Here is a 22,815-nt window from a genome sequence, read left to right as displayed (position 1 = left end):
GTTTGGGATCAATAAGATGTTTTATGTTTTTTAAAAGAAGTCTCTTATGTTCACCAAGGCTGCGTTTATTTGATTAATAATACAAAAACAAAAACTGTAATATTGTTAAATATTATGACAATTTAAAATAACTGTTTTCTATTTGAATATATTTGTTTCAAATGTAATTTATTCCTGTGATGCAACGCTGAATTTTCAGCATCATTACTCCAGTCTTCAGTGTCACATTACCCTTCAGAAATCATTTGAATATGCTGATTTGACGCTCAAAAAACATTCATTATTATTTTCAATGTTGAAAACAATTTTCAGGATTCTTTGATGAATGGTAAGTTTTATTTATTTGAAATAAAATCTATTGTAACATTATAAATGTCTTTACTGTAAGTTTTTATCAATTTAATGCATTCTTGTTGGATACAATTGATTTTTTTTTTTTATTTGCTTTTTGAATTCTATATTATGAAAAGGTGCCAAGAGATCTTAATAATACTGGTTAATAATGTTCCCCAGTTTATTCTTTGTAATATTAACGAAAGGTCAAGTCGAGTGCATTGAGAGATGGGATACACTATTTCATGCTGTGCTTTGGTTGTACACTGCACTTTTTTTCTTTTCTTTTTTTACAAATGCAGTAGGTCAGCTGAGTGAAATAACATACTATTCATAGTGTGCATGCACATTTATCTGACTATTTCTGCATTGATTTTTGGAAAAAATCTTCAGAATTCTTCAAAATGCATTTAAAAATGATAATATGTGTTAAATGGAACAGATAATACTACACTCCTAATGCTAGATGAAAGCATAAAAATAGTCAAAATGTTTCAGAAATAAATTCTTACTCAGACCCAATGAGGAGGTTATAATATAGAGGACCTTAGTGGGCCCCCCTCCATCACAGGGCCCAGGACAACGTTTCTGGTACAGCCCTGCTCATATGTAATTCTAAATGAGTGTAATGGTATATATCAGTGGAGCAGAGTACACAGTGAGTGAGAGAAGAGAAAAAGAGAGAGAGTGGCTCACGTCTGCTCAGTCATGTGGGGGAATCAGCATGTGCCCTAATGAGCAATTTCAATATCCTCCGATGTCATGTTGAAATGAAAATTAATAGTTCAATATGGCTCCACGCAAATGCCACGCATCTCCTGTAACCCATATCATGTGGCGTGACCAAATGAGTGTATTCTAATAGATGTAGGCAGAAGAGAAAAGCTGATATCTTCAGTAATCAGGGTTTTGAAAATCACCGTTAAATGAAATTCAGGGATGGATGGAAAAGAAAAGGGGAGACGAAAAAAACCCAGAGACATGGAATGAACATCTTTACCCCATAATGTGCTCATGTCTTTCCCACAGGCTGTGAGCTAGTCACCGCAGGGTTGCCTTACCACATAGTCAAACTGGGCCTTGAATCTTTGGAGGGCTTCATCTTCATATCGGGCTTTCGCACTGGAGGAACCTTTTCATAGTTTCTAGTACTATGGCGGAAGTACCCGGATTTTGACGTGTTCGCACCGCAGGAAGTAGGAACGATTTTAGTTCTAGGAACTCTTTCTAGAGGAACCAATTTAGCTCCTACTTCAGAGTCTAAACCAGCATTATAGAAACTATCCATGACGTTAGTATACGCTGATTGGCCGAACATACGCAAAACAACACCATTTTTATGTAAACACACAGATTAAAGCCTATATATTTACTCCACAAACAGTGATAGATGGACCTCTCAAACTTTACGCCGAGGACAAAATCCAACGCAACTTTGAGGGGATGATTATGTGATTATGTATTTCTGCTCAGCTAGCGACACCGGACTTCAACCACACGGCATAACGCTAATACCTTTTCATTACTGTCTACTTTCAATGTATAACAGTTCTATCTAATAGTGTTAGACAGATCGTAAACTAATGAACACAGAGAATGTGAGCACTGAGTGCTCAGCCTCTGGCGCAGTTCAATTCAAGCGCAGTCAAAATAAAGGTCCGCCGCACCATCAAAATAAAAGTCACAACAACAAGCGTGTCTTACGTCACTTCAGAGTTCCTACTGGCGGAGGGAATGCATCCAGTTCCTAGGGGAACCAATCATTCTTGGTGGCTAGTTCCTAGAACTACTGTACCTGGTGCAAAAGCTCCTAGTCTAACCTAAGGTTCTGTCTCTAATGGCGCCATTGACCCTTGCAGGCCTCCTACGAGTCCCACACTTTGGTGAAGTAGTGTTGCTTGGACGTGATGTTCTTGGGTCCTAGAACACTTTAAAGTCAGCCAAACGAGTACGGACATGCTTGAAAGAAGCCTACGAGACTTCAAGTGTGCCATTTAGGACAGGGCCTTAGATGTGTTCTTTCAAATTCAAATCGAAGCCAATAGCATTTCAACTAAATGATAATGCTAATGCTAATAAAAAGCAATATGTTAAGTGCATGCCATATCATCTCCACGTACCTCCCATCCATACGTGGTCTCTTTTACCGTGGCACTCTGCAGTCCGTTGTATGGTCCGAAGCGTTCTCCCATCCGAATTTTGACTTTAGCCCAGATTCCAAGGCCAGCCCCTGGAACAGACGACTCGCGGAGCTCCAAGTCAGCAGGGATGGGAATATCATCGGGAATGTAGACGGGCACCTCATAGGGTGAGCCCTCTTTAGGAGTGAAGTCCTCATTGCAGGGCTGAGGGGACGTGGGCCCCACCGCAATGGGGGACATGATGCTGTCTTCTGTCTCCTCTTCCGCACTCTCGCCGGTCACGAGATTGGGCTCTGTGTCGTACATGCTGTCTACTGCCTCACTGTCATCTGAAAGACAATACAGAGACATGTGCAATACATTAGCAGAATAAAGAGATGCAAAGCACGTCAAATGTTCTTCAGCTTCATTTCTTCAGATTACCATTGTATTTAATTTGCTGATATTGAAAGGGATAGTTCATCCAAAAATTACCGTTCTGTCATTATTACTCACATCGGTCCAAACTTGCTATTGAACACAAAAAGAGAACCTTTGAAGCATGTTCATGCAGCTCTTTTCCATGTAATGACAGTCAATTCTGAACATGTTTGGGGCTCCAAAAAGGACCAAAAATGACACTTTAAATCAGAAAATCTTGTACTATAGCTTTCAAATCAAATCAAATGGTCATCATTGGTTGCTCTTACTTCATTTTGTGGTGTTTCTTACTTTGAAGAGCTTGACAGACACTAAATGATGATTAAAATCCTATTTGTGTTCCACAGAAAATGAAAAAGAAACATCATACAGGGTTAAGACAACCTGATGGAAAATAATGGGTAAATACTGAGCGAATGGGTGAACTCTTTAAAGTTGGTGGATTCTGATCCGCCAATGTTTTTATCGTTCATTAGAATTGTTTTGTTTTTTACAACAACATAGTACTTCTGTGTCGTTACCATTACAACTGTTGTATGGACTTCCTTATTCCCATAGAATTAGAATGATTATTAAAACGTTATAGTTATTTTCCCTGATGAATGGGCCTTTAGTCTGAACAAAACTCACTGACATAATGCTAGGATGTTCTATTAGGGAGTTGCGAAGTTGTTGTGAGTGGCCCAAGTCAAAAGAGTCAACCCTCAAGTCTTTATGATGTTTGCGTCTTTAAATGGGCTGGTTCCTTCCTTCAAATATAATCTTCTAAAAGGCAAAAAAGACTGATCACTTAGAAAAGTACTAGCATACACTCAACACTAGGTTGTTCAAATCCTACACCATACGTATGAGGTGAGTGAGCATCATTCTATGGGGATAATAAACCATCAACTTTTCTATCACAAGTCCATGTTCTTAACCACTTCACCACACCAACCAACAAGAGACCACCAGCATCACCAAGCCTCTAAAACAAGCATGAACGATTCAAACCAAACTTTTATAGTTCTATTGCTGGTTGTACAGTGATGTGCACAGATCTGTGAATAAGACTCTCCGCCTAAACCCCAAAGAAATAACAATTATTCTGTAACTTAGAGAGTCTGGCGCAGGGACGATTCCATTTATTTCATAGTCCCCACCATTTCCTGTCTGATCATTTTACAAATAATGGCAGCAAATGACCCTGTGGCCTGACGCCACTGCCAGCCATCTATGTTTATTGTCACTCTTTGCCTGACAGCATAATTATGGTACTCATCCTTCATGCTAGCAAAAGGTACAACTCTGATTGCTAAAAATAGGTTCTGTTTCTCTGCATTAGTTCGACACGCATGCATCACAAAGTACAAATGACGTGAAATCCCTTGAATATACCATGCTAAGACCAATGGAGCTGGAGCTTTCAATCTTGGAGAGATTACGCAAAACAACTTACTCAAATGCAATCTGTTCTCCAAACCAGAACCTGACACATCTCACCTGCATCTGTGCTCTAAAATTTCTTAGCTGGGGTCTGAGGCAGCACACAAGACACTTTCGATCGGTATCCATGATGACAACAACTATGCAAGTACGCATGGATGGACTCGCTGTAATTTGTAGCAGCACCACTGCAGTTTGCTATCCAAACACAGGACCAGCAATCAGGGCTAACTAGGCCGCAATTACACCAGGAGTGCTTCCAATCAACCAGACGCAGCCCCCCTGCCAGCACTGCCAAGAACAAGTTTATGACTCCAAACTGCTTTCTCTCACATTCAAACGCTGTTTACTTATAAGCAACAGCAAAGTCATGAATAAGTATAAATTGCAGTTACTGCTAAGTTGGCTTTAAGTCAAAAGACACCGGTTTCACCCGGACAGTTAAGAGGAAGGGAGGAAGAAATGTTCGCCATAAAATCCCTGTTTGCCCTTTAATACAACATTAATAAATTGCATTATTACTCTGTGCTCTGTAATATTTGATTTTGATTGGTCAATCGCAGCTAAACTACATAATCAACCGTTGATTCTCTACATGGCTGTGCTAGTTTCATGTTTTGGGTATCACTTTGTAGTCTCTTTTTTTCTTGCATAATAAAATAATGTAACTATATACTACGGTATGATTTCAAATCAATGTTTCATGTAATTTCTTTATACACAACTCATTTGTTTTGAGGTTCTGATCACCTGTCATTACCATCCCATAAGACTGATCATCTTTTAAACATAAATAAATATATTTTTAATGAAACTTGACAGTGGTCCTTCCATTTAAAGTCCATCCACTCCAACAACACTCTTTGACACTCCAAAAAGTTGTAAAAGTAATCCATTTGATTTGAGCATTTTGAATGAAGTTTTCTGAGTCGCTTTATAGGATGAACGGATTTAATTTATGCTGTTTTTGCCATATAAACACAATAAATACACATAAAGCACATTAAATAACAACTCAAACATACAGTTCTTTCTTGACATGCGAGAACCAGTGAGGTTTGTTCTCACATATTACGCAAGAACGTTTGAGCTTTTGAAAGAACCACACTCTAAAAAATGCTAGGTTGTTTCAACCCAATTGTGGGTCAAATATGGGCAAACCAAGCCATTGGGTTAAATTTTTAAATTACATTTTTAACCCAACATTTGGGTTTGTCCATATTTGACCCAAAATTGGGTTGAAACAACCCAGCATTTTTTAGAGTGCAGTGAGATTTGTTCTTAGAACATGAACAAAACATGAGTCTTTTGGTTTTGGAACGACATGAGGGTGAGTAATTGATGACAGAATTTTCATAATTGGGTGAACTATTTCTTTAAATCTAAAGATGTCCTTGCTTCCCATGGTAACTTACAGTATGCAAAAGTTAGGCCTGGAAATGCAAATATTTGTGGCAAAACCTTTTTAAAAGCCAATTCTCAACAATCACGGAATGTATCATATATTATAAAAAACTCCACAGTAAAAAAATAACATAAAATGAAAAGCTTTTAAAACAGATCCTGCGTCATCTTGCAATTTTGAGGGCAAAGCAATGTTTTACCAATTTCTTTAATGATCAGACTTTCATTGGAGTCTCAAAGCAGCCAGGCAATTAACTTAAGAACATGTGGCTCAGTAGTAGCTTCCCCTTTTCACAGATCAGTTAAAGTTTTATAACCACTGCCTATCTGGTGCTGTTTGGGAGAATCAAAAGTGTTTTCAAACCATTAAAACTTTTTTTCCCCTTCTCATTTTTGGCTTATGACCCGAGTAAATTTTCAACAGCCATAGAAAGGGCTGGAAAATCCATTAAATACTCCAGTTAAAAAGGCTATAGTGCACGAACAGATAGCTACACTGAAAAAGTGATTTAAATTACATTTAAATGACTTAATTGTGATGAGCAAAACACCAGAACACAACAACATTTTCACAAACATATTTGTTGCTTAGGACTTCAAATGGGAAGTTTTCAGACAGATAATTTGCTTTGTTCCAAAACATAGACTTGAATTGTTACAATGTTGCAGCTTCTTCTTGGGTCGGTTGGCTTTCACAAGGAAACATTTCAAAGCATGCCAGAATCAGTAAAACTGTCCTCTCATTACTCAGAGTACAGCCGTTTATGTTCCTCATAGCATCATCAAGATGGATTGACAAGTTAGCTGCTGCTTTAAACGCAACACATTTCCCATTATGAATTATGATACAGATTGGTGTGTTGGCCCATTGGGTCAGGTTGCTTTCTTTCCACAGAATGGGTTTTCAATTAGATTAAAACCACCTTGTTCAGGAGATCTCGGATTGATTGATTTGGTGCGGATCCGAGCGTGATTGCCATGTTCATATATGCCTTAACAAACCAAATTAAGGGTATGTTAACATTACAACAATGTACTAAAATCGCAAACGTGTTTCCTTTGTGTTGTTTGCGTGCAGACGACAACGTTGTCAAAACGATTCCTGTTCACACGTATCCACAAAAACGACTGAAAACGCTGCATTATGTTGCCAGGCCAGTAGTTGGCGATGTCTCTTTGTAAAGAAACACAGATTGAGCAAGTAATACGCATGCACATGTTGCACCGTTTTTACAAATACGCGGTTTTGTAGTTTACATGGAGACGATAACAGTATCATTTTCAATTCAAAAACAGTTTTCAAAAGTTTGTGTTTTCAGGCCCCCAAAACACCGTTTAAATGAATAGTCAAAACCGGTAGTTTTTTGTCGTTTTTTAATGGTGACGTGTAAACGCCCCTTAAGGGAGAAAACATGCCAGGTACTGAAACAAAAATGAGACCGCCTTCAATCCGTTGATTGACTTTTTGATACATATCTTCTGTTCAGATGTAATTGGCTGCCCTTATGTAACTTCTGGGACACCGGGCACGTGAAAAAAAAACATTGTTTTTAAAGGTTTGTTGGTTTCTATGTCAGTCCGATGGTGTCTCCCTGTCTAAGTGAGCGGTTCTTGGCCAGAATTAGCTGCAATGTGAACCGGATTCCATGTCAAAGTCAAAAATACCAAATACGAGAAGGGTGGACTGAATAAAGAAGCATTTTAAAACCGAGGCTCTGACGTTCTTTGGATATCTCTGTTGGATACTGATGTTCAAAATGTCTCCCGGAAGAGAAGTGTCTTCTTCTGTCTCTGTTTGCTCGCGCTCTCGTACTGAACTGTTTATCCTGATTACATCAGGCCGTCATCATTAATTCGCACCTTGGGGGTCCTTCTCTCCTCTGAGCTACGGCCACAATGAAACGCTTGTTCTGCTTTGTTATTCCACTGGAAACTACTGTGCAGCCGGGCCATAGACATGAAGGCATCAGATTTATTTGATAAATTGTAAAAGCGTCACTTAAGCAGGAGAACAGGGCCCTTTATTATTGCAAGCTGCTATAAAGTCAAGGGGAGACACTGCCATGCTCTGTGTTCTTCTTCCTGAAGAGCGGATCTGTACTAGTCCAGTGATCTCAGGACTTGAGATCTTTGCAGACACACATTAATTGAAGTCAGAAAAGTTTGAAATGACGTTCCACACACAGAAAAGTTAGGCATGTGCAGTTGTTAAAGCATCGTTCGGTACACATGTGAGCCAAAGCAAAAGACATACCAAAAAAACGGTACTAATGTGTGTACCGTTACACTAACTAGATCCTCAGCACTCACATTTTCTTCAGAAAATATAAAAATCTATTTATATGGACTTGCATGTGTTTCTCTTTAGAGATGTCAAGAAGATAGGCTTGAATGAAAAAAAATGGACTTTATGGATAAATATAAAACAAGCCCATATTGTGATATTCCAAATAAGGAAAAAGCTTCAAGACTGAAAAAAAAAAAAAAAAGTCCTGGCCAGTTTAAAAAGTTTTGTCATCATCAGATCACAAAGAAGCCTCATGTTCCACTTGAATCAAAACTTGATTTTCTCTTCTCTGAGTTTCTTTACCTAAAAACTCTGCTTTTGCAGAAACATGCTCTGTTTCCTCTCGTAAAAGCAGCAGGGAATATTTCCAAGTAACACTTAAACTAGCACTTTTGTTTCTCTAAAAGGTCGGTGTCATGGAGAAGATTGCAACAAGAGATTCCTCATATTATACTATTATAATATTATATCATTATATATTACTCTGGTACATAAGGCAACTAAAGCACCTTTACATGTTCCTTTATACAATACTCACACTTCAAGCAGACTATACACACTCTAACAGTGTCAGCATGTATATATACTCTGCAGGCCAGAGCAAACTCAATATATGTGTGCGGTCTGGCCAACATCTGAAGAGAGTGCTGAAGTAAGTGACCTCAACCACCTCGGCTGTTTGAACAGTCAATACACAATGATCCGGGCGCACTGGCACACTTCACCAGCTTCATCTCAACTCAATGTGTGAGCCATGAGCTCAATGAATATGTTTCACTAATTAAGCACAAAAATTGGCCCGATAAACATACTCACAAATTATTTTTATTTTATTATATGTTTAAAAATGTATTATTATGTTGTAATATAGCACTATTACATTATATGATATATTATTATGAAGAGAGTAAAGGCCCACTGAAGTGAGCAGCTTTGTATGATGTGTTGTTGTAATTTCAACTGAAGCAGAAATGTAAAGCGGGACATTTTGAATGGCTCCTCCCCTTTTTTAAATAGCCAATAGCGTTTAGTTTACCTCACAGACTACAAATCGTTCTTGACACCACGTTGGAAGTCGAATCAGAGCGCTGATGATACGTTGGATTGAATAGAGGTGTGAATAAGTTCTATCCATTTTTTTCTTAACCAACAGTTGGAACACACATCTCTAACCCATTTCGCTCTGTGACGTGTCAATGGTCGATTTGGCCATGTGGTGTTTATAGCATAGGGGACGGCACGCTTTAGATTCTAGAGAGCATTTGATTGGACAGAAGATGTGATGAGAAGCTGAAGTCCGCGGTGATGTCATAAAAATACGTGATCTATTTTAGCGGAAGTGAGAGACTTTACGTTTTGAATCTTTATTGTTTTGGAACACACCAGCTTATTCATAACCTTAATGCTAACATATTCATACTAAGAGGTAAACATTTTTCATTTTGATTTCAGGGGTCCCTGCTGTCTTTATAAAACAGTTGCTACATAATAAAATATTAGGGATCCAGGTATTCATTTAAACATTATTTTATTAAGCATTTCATTAGGCCATTAAATGCCATTATTCCGCCAACATATAAAGCACTATTTTTGCACCCAAATATTCAACCTAATTATGCCCTAATTATTAAGAAAAGAAGAAGCTTGTATTGGCACACTGTAAAAAAAAATTACATCCCCAAGCCAAAATTTTCTAGTGACTGGTAACATCAAAATTTTTCAATTAGTCTGACATGTTATTTCTCATTGAGCCAATGTTAACAGACTATTGCAACAATTAATTCATTTATTTTACAGAATTTCACTTGGGCCAATTTAAAAATTTAGATGTGTCCAGTCACTAGAATATTTTGACTTGGAGAGGTAAAAAAAATTTACAGTGCAAATACAGCTGTGATCTCTGATGTTCTGTGCATCTCAGCAATATTGACAACAACAAGTTTAGATTTGAGTGGTTATGACAATATTTTTTTGCACTTGTAAAGCAGAGTGTTACCTTTGAAGTAAAAAAAAAGAAAGAAAAAAGAACTGGAAACCCCATTGCTGTTAACCCAGAGTTACGAACCAAAACAATGGGGTGGTACAATAATATTCACCATGCTACAAAGCACAAAGATTTCTTGCACCTTTAGCATTTAATTGATGCACATAATTAGAAGGCTTAAATCCCCACACCTGGTTTTACAAAGCCTAATCAGTTACCAAAATCATATTAGGGCCTGCGGGAATCTGGCTGTGTGCGTGCGTGTGCGTGTGCGTGTGTGTGTGTGTGTGTGTGTGTCGTTCCTGTCAGCCTCTCCTGATTGCCATTCTAGTCTGCCTTGCTCCCCGGGGAGCAGCGCAAGGCCTTGAGCAGACATTTATTAACACGACAGATTAATAGCACCAGGGAAAAGACATTTTCACAAACATGATAAATATTAATAATAATCAATACTAACTTACATTTGCCAAATTGAGTTGCAAACATCACCCATGGGGGCAAGAAAGAGGCAAACAGAGAGAGAGAGGAGGCAGACGGGGACGGGGATGCAGGAAAAGGCTAAGGTTTGCTAATAAGTGCCAGAAGGTCTCAGACGTCTGGATAATGACACAACAGCATATGCTCCATCTACTCCACAAACACTGCTGCTCATTCTCTTCCTACTCTATAGTATGGACATTACGCCATGATAAGCATTCATTTTAAACTCTCGAAAGCAATAAATAATTAAATGTTTCATTTGAAACACTATGCCATCAAAGCAGTTTTATTTCAGTGGGGAGACTGCACTAAACACACTCCTGTAAGCAAAGTTATTTGCAAAGAGTTGGATAAGCAATGACAACTCAAAAATCAGCAAAGCCATGATCAGAGTGATTTCTGAATATACATTTTAATTAAATTGTCTATCCAAGATATATATAGATGAATGTACAGATATAACCATCATCATCATTATTATCATCATCGTCATCATAATGACCACACATTACCAAATATATTCAAAATTTCTGAGTCTTTATGTCGTTATAGGAGTGTATACAGTATGCACATGTATATTTATATATAAATCCATTTCTAAAGAAAAGCTGTTCTTTTCAACAATCTAGTAACCCTATTAAACATATTTAATAAATCCTGAAAAAAGCTGCATATTTTAAAAGATTGTGAGACACTGAAACCTGGAGTATGGTTTCCATCACAGGAATGAATTACATTTATTGTAATTTATTATATTCAAATAAAAGGGGCTATACGTAGAATTCAGAAACCCTTGTTATCAGTGACACCGGTGGCCGTTAATCGAACTGCAGCCAGCAACATATTGCTCATTCGCACTTGTGCACACGTAACTGACCGTGAAGTTCTTTCTTGCTTTTCACTAAGAAGCCAGAATAAAGTTGGAAATACCTTGGAAGGAATCTATTTTAATGAATATCTTGACGCCGACCATGCTGCTGGGAGAGATGTTTAGATGAATATGTAACTTGTTCTCTGAATAACAAATCAAACACACAACAAAAATGACAGTGGTGAGAAAACGTCAGTTAAGAAAGAATCTGACCGTAGAGATGTGGATATGTTTGCACCAGCTCTGCAATTCACCGGCATCATGGCGACAGATGAGGTAGGCTTATTGAAATTACACTGTTGATCGTTTGATTATAAAGAAATATTTGAGACTATAGATCTGATTGTCTAAGACTATGGTTTGAATTAATCCCTTTTTTTGCATGACACATTGACATTACAGTACAGAACGGCTCTTTCGGCAGAATCCTGAATATAAGCAATATTTTCATGGGTCATTGTCACATCCTTTTGGTTTTCCTGGCAAAAACGTCCCGAGTCACATCAAAATCCCTCTACGGGATTTCATAGGCAAGTAGGAATAGGAAGTTGAGGAAGGTCTAATTTAAGTTTCGTTTCAAGCGGTTAACAAATTGGCAATAAATAGCGACTAATACATAACAATTCTTGCAAATAGCCCCTTTAAAAAAGCGTATTATTTTATATTATAATAATATTTCACAATATTACTCTTTTACTGTATTTTTGGTCAAATAAATGCAGCCTTAAAGGATGTTCAGTGTTCACACCAAAAGCGATAACTATAAACTGTTCTAAGCCAAGCTGCAGTTTTGTCGTCTGCCGCATTAAATGCACTTTATAGCAGGCTGGATTCTGATTGGCTGTCAGTGTTTTTATCATTCTTTACCTGAAATAAAAAAAAAATTACCTGATACATATATTCCAATGATATTGTTTCTCTGTGCCGTTATCGTTATAGCTGTGGTGTGGACTATTATTTCATATTGAGAACGATTTTTAGAACTACATCTTTATCGTTAGCTATAGTTGTCGTCCTTGGTGTGAACGGTGAGACTTTCTGAAACATTAAAAAAAAAATCTTACCAACATTTGAACATTAGTGTATATGGTGCTGTGCATATACACATATATTTATATTCCAACTGACTCACAAACTAAAATAATATATATATATATTAGCAGGTGCACAATTAGCACAATCTCACAAACTCAGATCAGAGCCATCTTATGAGGCATCATGAACCCAAAGAACAAACATTCTATATTAATTTCCAATTCTATCCTGCCAAGAAGTAAAGTCTCAGTTTTGTGTGCATTATACACCCTCATTTAGTTACCCCAGTGGGAATAACAGAGAAGAGAGAAATGCATGCATTTTTATGAACAGGAAAAGCCATTGGTTGGGCTTGCGACGGTATCTGAGTTTGGGAAATGATTTTCACCTCTGGCTCGGAGAGCACTCCCCACCTATACATCACCCGATTACTCCTGGACTGGCCCCGGTCTTAGTCATTAGCCAGTGAATTAACGACAATCCAGCATGCTATTAATCACACTGACAAAAGTGTTAGCATGCCACTGACCTGCCGGCGCACGGGGACGTGAGCAAAGGAGGAGATTTCAGAAAGAGAGAGAGAGAGAGAGAGAGAGAGGGAGAGGGAGAGGGGGGGGGGGTGAGGGGGGTAGTGGTTGAGGGGGTTGTTACTTACAAAGATACAGTACAAGAAACTGGCAAACAGCAGCGGGAGAAAGCCAGAGCGGGTACAAAGAGTACAGAATGAACACTAGAGCTGTGACCCACCACTCAAATTTGCTATGTTTTTTATTTTTTTGTTTTTTCATTTCCTTTCAAAAACATACGGGATAAAATAGGCCTATCTCACAATTTTTAAAGATGGAAATCTTGAAAAAATTGCTTGGAAATCAAGTTGGAAATCAACAGCACAAAGACTGGAACTGTAGTGGATTTGATTCATTCGGTTTGCATGTTTTGTGGTAGTTTTTCTCAATTTTAAACATTTCAGTTCTACCTAGCTCTGCAGATGACAAAAAAAAAAAGATATTGAAGCCATGAATCAGGAATTTGTTCCCACGACATATTAATTGGTGGCCACGTATTAATTCATTCCCTCGTTTAAGTTAAATTGTGGTCACATCTTTTACATTTCTTCAGTCGTTTTAGGTAAATCATGACCATGTTGTACTAATTTACTCCTGCATTTTAACATAGTTCAATTTAACACATTTATCAAATTAGTACAACATGACCACGATTTCCTAAAATGAGGAATTTCATTTATTAAATAGTATTATTTATTTATTATATGTATTTATTTATTATATTACAGTTTATTTATTACATTGAAAAAGGTTAATCTCTCGAACGATTTCTCTGCTTATTAAGTGAGGAACTCAAAAATGCTTGACTTCATTCAATGGCAAAAATTGAGAGATATTAACAGTTGTGCATTAATACTTTAGTTTACTCTACATGATGTATCAAACTAGATCAGAAGAGAAGACACACTGACATAATGATGCAGAACACCTCTGCCCTTCTCCACTGGTCTTTTCATGTGTGTGGACTCGGGCGAGCGGGTCAAGTGAATTAGCCGGGGTCGCTCAATAAGCCAGCCACAGCACTGGGCCGTCTAATCACACTGTTCTGCCTCATTGACCCGCCAGGAAAGAGCTAAAGGAGCCCAGACTGAGGACTCAATACAGAAGCTGGAAACCAGAACGCTCCACCGCCAGCCCAATGCTAATTCTTCTATTGTTGCAGGAGCAGAGCACTGCAGCACGCACCGTTTCTGCATGGGATGACCGGATAACCTACTTTTGTCCAAATGTGGAGTATATAACAGATCATGCATGGAATACTGTATCCCACAATGCAATGCACTCACATGAGTTAGATGATTTAACTGGAAGTAATATCAGACTCAATTTAACATATCTTTCTGCCCTTTTGGGTATGGTGGGAATGGAATAATATCATACTGCTTTCGGCACAGTATACTGTCTACTGTCTGCTGCCGAAAAATTGAAAAAAAAAAAAATAGCATGTCAAATAGTGGTATGATAGAAGGAGACATTTGTTCATTAAAAATTAAAACAAGCTTTTTTTATTAACAGCATGATTACTGGACACTACTCGCTGTATAAATGATCCCATGTGAATAATTTAATTTAAACAGTAAGTGATATTTTATATCATATGTAAATTTGATATATTTTAATACTAAATTGCAACTTCATTATTAATAATGAGTAATTACAAATATTTAAACATGACATTAATGTAATATCTATTGAAACTTAAGTATATTTTTATGATAATGATATGCTTTGTATATGTTATAGACACACATATATACTGTATATATACTTGTCAGTGAAATTTGGTTAGTGTACTGCCAAGTGTAAAGACAATATTAGTAATAGTGATATCACATTTAAAGATGTACTAAAGTCCTAAATAAGTGAGTAAAAAAACATAACTTTTACATTCAACTAATTGCATTTAATAAAATTTAAACTATGATACATGTTTATGTAACTGTGAATAACACACAATTAAGTCTCCGAAAACATTAAATTCAGTTTGCACTTTTACAGTATATTATTTCTGTGGTAAGTGCTCTATTACATGCTACTTTTTCTCAAGGAACATCATGTAGCATACTGTTAGAAATATTTATCAATGCACGTTGCATATTTTTGTATGTTTTTAATTGAATTAGGCCTATGTCATGTACACAGCACAGTAAGCTATACAGTGAGCAGCTCATACTCCAATCACAACATACATATCCTGACAATCATAAATCATTACTGAGAATGACATTTATAGAGAAATGACCACTACACAGGAGGAGATACACCCTCCATTCTCTCCGATGAGAGATAAGAAACATGCTTTCTTCATTAAACTGCCCATATGTCGGATAAATGATACAGGAACTGTTACAGAGACCCAACTGAGCTTGAATCAAATCACTATGAAAAACCCACATCAAATTTGGCAAAGTATGTCAGTATGATAGGGCTATGATGTTGATTTAGAAACTGATGATACATTTTTATAGCATAATATAATTGTCAAATATTATTTAATCTCTGCTGTTTTTCAATAGAAATGTTATAGTAATTCCATAACATTTAGCGATGTTTACAGAAATTTCAGAACGGAATAGCTTCTCTTTACCTTTTTTTTCCTCTACTTTATCCCCTTCAAAGCATCTCCTATATGGCACTTCTAATCTGTGATCCTGAATTTTCCTGGTGCAAAAGAAAGACCACTAAATGAATAAAAGTCAGGTTCGATTAGACCTTTTTAGAAAAGTGCATTTATTTGGTTATGTTGCGAGCATGGGTCAATCCACTTATGTTCAAGCTCACTTAAACATAAGCCAGGGAAACTTCTCTGAGTGTCAGAACTCACTAACGTAAATATGATCCTCTTTCGCTGATGAAGGCCTACATGGTTAGTCCCGTCGCTTAGTCTTCTTCGAGAGTGATGAAACACACAGCACATCACATCAGAGGTGAAGTGAGAGAGCTCTGAACCTAATTTGCTCGAGCGTTTTTATCCTTGTAATGAAAGCTTCACTGGAGAAATGCAGCGGTTGAAAGAAATAATATCTCTTAAAGTGATTGCAGTGGATAGTTTTGAACAGCAGGAATTTCAACTAAATTCCATAAAACCCAGTGCCATTTTTGTCTGAGAAGGCTAAAAACCTTTTGGATGAGGAGATAATTGGCAGTGCGGAAATAATAATAATAATAACAATAAACACTATTTTAAATGTATATTAAATTCGCTATTACACCAGTGCTCTAGAATGCCTTATTGTGATTGGTCAGTGGTGGCAGCACTGATGACATCACTGTTTTTTGCAGAGTTGCTTCATAGCTCAATTGAACTCGTTCCATAATTGCTGAACTTTTCTTGAACCGAACTGAGTCAACACTGAACTGACTTCAGCTCAATGACACTATTGTCTTTTTTACAGAATAATTAAACTCAGTTTGCATCATTGATCATTATTTTCCTTTTTTATCACTGTAAAGCTGCTTTGAAACAATATGTAGGCCTATTGTATGAAGCACACGCTAAATAAACAAAGGTGATTTGACTTATGAAACACAAATTTCTCTTATTTTCTCTTATAGCTCTATATTTTTTGCCTTCCTTGAGCTCATTGCGTTCTCACTGAGGTCCTAAGAGGGAGGTGACAGCAAAATACAGGTGCAGAGTAAAGTAAGAGGAAGCAATGCCTAAAAGATGCTGACATTCGACAGATTGTGATGTCAAACTATGATGCCAGCAGATCCAAATGAATGGGACAAATTGGAGGAGAGACTAGATAGAAATAAACAACCTCAAGGGACAGTTCACCCAAAAATGTAATTTTTGTCATTACTTAGAAGTATTTTTTCTTACTATAACCAGTCAATTTCTAGCGTAAACTATCTGGTAGCCAACATTCTTTAAAATATCTTCTTGTTCAACAGAAGAAAGAAACTGATACAGGTTTGGAACAACTCGAGGGTGAGTGAGAGATGACACAAGTTTCATTTTTGAGTGAACTGTCACTTTAAACATTCAGTTTGTTCTTTGAATTTGAGTTTTAAATGACTTAATTCAATTATTTTACATTTATTTAAATGTTTAAATTGTTTTAAATGTGTTAAATGACATGATTAGTACTGAACATTGAATTAATAAAAAATATATTAGTATTATATAATATAAATGGAAATGTAGTTGAACTAAGAATTTTCCTCATTTCAGAAGACCACCAACACACCATTTGTGAGAATATATCAAATACAATTATGCTATCCATACCCATGACAGTATAACTGATTCCCTTACTTTCCTCAACACTCAGCATTTGCTTTTCAGAAAAAAAAAAAAAAAACGCTAATCAATAAATCTGTCAATCCATTCTCATTTTCACAATTTTTCACGCAGGGCAGAATAACAGGTCTGAGAGGGAAGTCATCATGTTGTGCCGAGGGAAGGAAGCAGGAAAACAGATGTGGCAGTGGAGTAAATGTTAACAAGTGCATTGAAGAACAATGCGGCCGGTTCTCCTGCAGAACAGAGCTGAGAACCTGCTCCGGCGACAATCAGTCATGGCACAATGCTATATACATGCCTGACAAACAATGGGCTTGACTCTCAGAATTCTGGGAAAGGGGGCCAGACCATCGAGGGACACACACCGTTAACCGCTAGAGACAGCATGGTGCATTACATGGTCCATACCTGATGGTCAGTTCAATATCTGCATCTGCACCTTCAATGTAATTTGCTATAACATTTGCTTATTACACCGGTGCTCTAAATACCTGATTGTGATTACGGTAGTCATTGGTGGCTTTCTGTGGTCAAATTTATGTTTTATTTTTATTTTTGCATAAGGCTGAACTGTATTTGGCTGTTACAAATGTACAAAAAAATTAAGGCAATGATTAAATATTTAAAAATATCTTTGTATTACTAAATGATACTTTATGAAATTTAAAGATGGGCTTTGAGTGAGTTGATTATTTGCATGAGTGAGAATTCTCTTGTTGGTTAGTGCTCTAATGATTTAAAATGAACGCATGTATTTATTGTGATTAAATATTGCAAAGGAGACTGAAAGTCTATATAGTGATTAATAGTGATTAAGAGGTTGTTTAACCAGAATTATAGCTTTCAAGAAAGGAGTATCCTAATACGGATGATAACTGTAAATATGTAGACTACACTACATTCTGAATCACAATGGAGCTTCTATTGTATTATTTAAATCTAATAATGCATCCTCAAAAATAAATGAATACAGGCTAGAATATACATACAACTATATTATTATACATGCTTATTCTATACTGTACATATGAGAGATGAGTAATCACAAAAATTATGCGTAGCTCATACAATATAACATTACAACACAAATGTATGTATTTTGCTCATGAAAACTTCATGAACAATTTCTATGAAATTGTACTTTTATTGGCAGTAACTACTGTTATTAAGCAAAAAAAAGTTGTTGTTTTTATCTAATGCTTGAAAAGATGCAATATTATTATTTTAATGTTCTGTTTAAAGATATCTCAATAGAAGGCTAAAAGCCTCTTTATAATACACTCTTCTATGTTATAAACATATACCAAAACACGTGATTTGGCATATTGTAAAAATTATGATGTTTTAGTGTATGAAGCTGTTCAGATCAATGTTGATTAGCATGAATTTGTACGATCTCATTCATATATTTTCACCTGTACTTTCATGCTTGTTTTTCGCAAAAAAAATTAAATACAATTTTCGTATAAATCACATCATACGAATTCATTCGAAATCGCCACCTCTTAAAATAGTCACATTTTCGTTTAGTTTAGCTATATCTGTATTGCACACTATTATTAAGTGCCTATAAATACTTTTTTTTCTCGTTTTTTTATCCAAGGTAAGAAGATGCGCAGAGATGGCAAGAATTAATGTTGCATTTCCATATTCCAATGTCACATTTTTTAAAATAATGTTTTGTTTAAAGACATCTCAATACTACCGAGGTCAGGCCTCATGGTAAGCTAACTATGGCAGCCTCTTTATAATAGACTCTACTATATACTAAATATGCCCAGACACATGTGATATGCATATTGCAAAAATTATGAGGGTTTTAGTGTATAAAGCTGTTCAGATTTTTTTACGATCTCATTCATACATTTGCATATGATCTGCTTACGCCCCACAGATGGTTAGGTTTAGAGGTGGACCTTAATGCTTACTTTTTTTGTAAAAAAAAAATAATTTCCGTACGAAGCACATCATTAAAATTCATAATAACTCGCCTCGTAAAATAGTCACGTTTTTGTTTAGTTACGATCGGTTTGGAAACAATCTCTAAAACTATACCTTTAATACTTTAATACTATACCTTACCTGTAATTAACCAAAAAGTTGTTGTTTTTTAATCCAAGGAGAGAAGATGGCAAGAGTTAATGCCGCATTTTCATATTCCAATGTCACATTTTTTAAAATAATGTTTTGTTTAAAGACATCTCAATATTACCGAGGTCAGGCCTCACGGTAAGCTAACTAGGACAGCCTCTTTATAATACTCTACTATGTCCTAAATGCTTAATGATGCAACGTGTTTCTTCACTTAATTAACATTCACCAGAGCATGTGACTTCATTAGCAGCAGAGGGCCGGTTTTCGCTCGCATAAATAACGCCTCGTACCTGAGACTGCGGTACACGTGCGGTAACACAGAGGTGGGCCGCGGCGAGCGGTTGGAGAATGAAAGGCAATTTTCCTGTTTAAAGCGCCAGCGAATTGCAGCGAATTCCAGATAATTGGCTGGTAATTAGGGGGGTCGTCAGGTCGATTTGGGAACAAATGGCACCCTTTAACGGAGGTGGTCTCCTAGGTAATCTGAGCTGACCCCCCTGCTTTGTCTCTGTTATCTCTGCCTCTGCTCACTGCGTGACATCCTAAATAAGGTGTCCCTCTCCGGGGACGAAGCGGAGCAGAGCAACTATTTGTCATGAGTCAGACAGTGGCGCTCAGAGCTCTTTGCCGCTCCCCGCGGTACCTCCGCAAATTTCGTTTCGGCGGTCTGACTAGACATCCCATCGCTGGGGGAAGCACGGGAGGTCAGAGTGGACGCAGGCTGAATAAATATCCCAGCGGCCTCCTGAGATTCAGCAGGTAGCTCACTGCCGTGCCTCCGAGCCATGCGGAAGACGAGCAAAGAAAGTAACACAACAGCCAGATGCGCACAGACTCCACAACCTTTACTGCCACAAAGTGCACTCGGCACACACAACCCAGGCCATTAACCGCAGCCAGAGGCATCAACACCACTGTGCCTGCCTCTGGAGTGCCTCCTCGCCGAGTATGTTCCAGTTTGGAGTCTGTTTTCCACAAAAAAAATTGTGACATCATGTGGCAGTTTTTAGCCCACTTGCTAAGTGAAGTTTTAAAATAGAGCAGCAAAAGTAACCAGAAATTGCATAACCAATAATGGTAAACTGCAGAGTGCTGCCGTACTGAATATCAGCACAACTGTGCCATATACAAAATGGACAATCATGTCTATTATTATTACATCTACATTATTACATACTCTAATATGTGATTTTAATATGCTATCTTGAAGAGTTTATATTGCATGCATATTGCAACTATATCTTCTGTCCTTTTATTCCTGATTGTTTTGTGTAACTGGGAAATGTTTCTGAAATGCAGATTGTACTGTCACGACATGAAGGAAAAACCTGAATGCCCCGAGCAAGATACTTTGTATGAGAAACACTTTAATGCATTGCAAAATACTGTAAAATTTTGGTCCTCGAACATAAAGAGAGTAAAACATACTCAATTAATCTTTGTTTTATTTGCAACCAACCTTGTTTATGTATTTGTTTGTTTGTTTACTTTGAGCAGTATAGTCTGAAAACACAAGAGAGAGGCTAACCAGCCTCTGTGTAACCTTGCATTTCCTCAAACAGGAAAAAACTGAATTGCAAAGAATGCAATGCACAACACAAAGGAAACAAAAACGGCCCGAGTACAGAGTGGTGTGGGACACCGGGGGTAAATACACAGGAAAGGGAGATTTCAATGACACAACGTCTCTTGGTCATGTGATTCTGCAAGAGACTTTTAGCTTTGGCTTTCTGCTAGTATGAAATGAGTAGAGAGGCAAGGAGCACATAGCGAATGGAGAGAGAAAAAGAGAAAGCAAATGAGCATTTGTGCTGGCTGAGAGAGACAGAAACGAGAGAGAGAGAGAGAGAGAGAGAGAGAGAGAGAGAGAGAGAGAGAGAGATAGATCAAAGGCTATGTCCAAATTTGCTACTTCCCTTCAGATAATGTGTGACACAATTAGACGGGCTTGACAATTTCCATTACGCCTGATCAAATATTTATCATGCTTTGGAGATGATGTCGTACCCCTGGCTCTCACCAGTCTCATTTGCATAACAAATGGGAGAGACACTTAACAAATAAGTGAAATAGGGAGTAACGAGAGGGCGGACGAGTGAGAGAGATAGGCCATGAGAAAGAGAGGGGACATGGAGGTGTCAGAGATACAGTCAGCCTCTCTCCATTTGATTTGCAAATGGCCAGCCTCTGTCATCAATTCAGGGCGCGGGGTAGAGCTATCACCGTGATGAGAGGGCCAAAGGAGAGGACAGCTCCTCGATGCTACCGTACAGCGCTATTAATCATCCAGCAGTGGGAGAAACGCTGCCAAATTGGGCTCATCAGTCTCTATATTAAACAGGAATCAAGGTACAAGGACAGGAGGGGAGGGCCGTGGAAATGGACTGATAGAACAGCCTCTATTTTATCGCTTTCTTCTGTCCTTGTATTTATTTATTTATAAAAAGAAAAAATGTGAACACCCAAAGTTTGGTCCAAGAAGCAATGTGATCAGCAGTCTGATGATTAAGAAAGCACAATATAATAATCATAATAATACAATTATACAATATATAAGAAACCATGTCTGTCTTAGCTAATATTATTATTATTGCACCAGTCACAGAGTTATTTCATTTTTATACTATTATAGTTGTTAATATTTTGAATTGGATGTTACTTTTATATTTTCGGTTTTCATTTTAGTTTCAGTTAAGGATTATAATGTAATTATCTTAGTTTTTTCCCCCAATTTCTATTTATTTATTAATTTTGTCTGTATTTTTTTTTTTTTTTTATAATGTAACTTATTTTCTGAAATGAAAATGTGTTTTTATGGTTTTAGTTTACGCTAATAAGTAACCCTGATCAGTTGATTTTGAATATACTTTCTTTTTAAATACCGGTATATAGTTTTTTATATAGTGAAAAATGAATACAGAATTGAATGTCCAGACTGCTGGATACATAACATGAAACTATTGTGTTATTGGACAATTTTATTTTCTTTCTTTTTTCTTTGCATTGGATATTTGAAATAAACTTAATTTGTTTTGGATATTTAAGTGTGGACTTCTGTTATATATTTTTGAACGAAAAATAGTACAGAAAATACATTATCACCCATTTTGTTCTTTTAGTTGTATTTTTCTAATGCATTTTCCAAGGTCTTCAAACCAATGGGATTACAGAACCAGGATATATAAGCAAACATATCAGTATGAGCCAATATACATTTTTATTCTTAAATAATTCAGTTGGTTTATTATGCAAATTAGAGTGTCAAATATTTAAAATTTAGCTGGATTTATGTAGACATTTGTAATTTAGATTTATAATCAGCCATCGTCGACCACAACATAAAAATAATGATCTGGCAATTAGCAATAATTTCTATATTTGCGCACCCCCACAAATAATATTGTGCAGTTAAAGAGGTAACATTTCTACACATGACATATGAAAGCAAAATGATGTTGCCATTTTACTGTTTGAAGTGATGGAGTGTGGCCTGAGGGTCTTTCCTGAAGACTCACCCCAGCTGTAG

General features: G+C 37.0%; 1 protein-coding gene across 4 annotated transcripts in view; it reads right to left on the bottom strand.

Moving 5' to 3' along the window:
- Positions 1 to 22,815, bottom strand: part of prdm16 (PR domain containing 16) — a 269,870-nt gene that overhangs the window by 150,947 nt on the left and 96,108 nt on the right. For all 4 annotated transcript variants that reach the window (XM_079637360.1, XM_079637362.1, XM_079637359.1 and 1 more), the window contains one exon: positions 2,454 to 2,803. In XM_079637360.1, the coding sequence (XP_079493486.1) occupies positions 2,454 to 2,803 (350 nt within the window). The remainder of the gene's footprint in view (positions 1 to 2,453; positions 2,804 to 22,815) is intronic.

The sequence above is a fragment of the Phoxinus phoxinus genome (genome assembly GCF_949152265.1).
Source record: "Phoxinus phoxinus genome assembly, chromosome: 15".
Taxonomy (NCBI): domain Eukaryota; kingdom Metazoa; phylum Chordata; class Actinopteri; order Cypriniformes; family Leuciscidae; genus Phoxinus; species Phoxinus phoxinus.
This window is presented reverse-complemented; position numbering and strand designations above follow the sequence as displayed.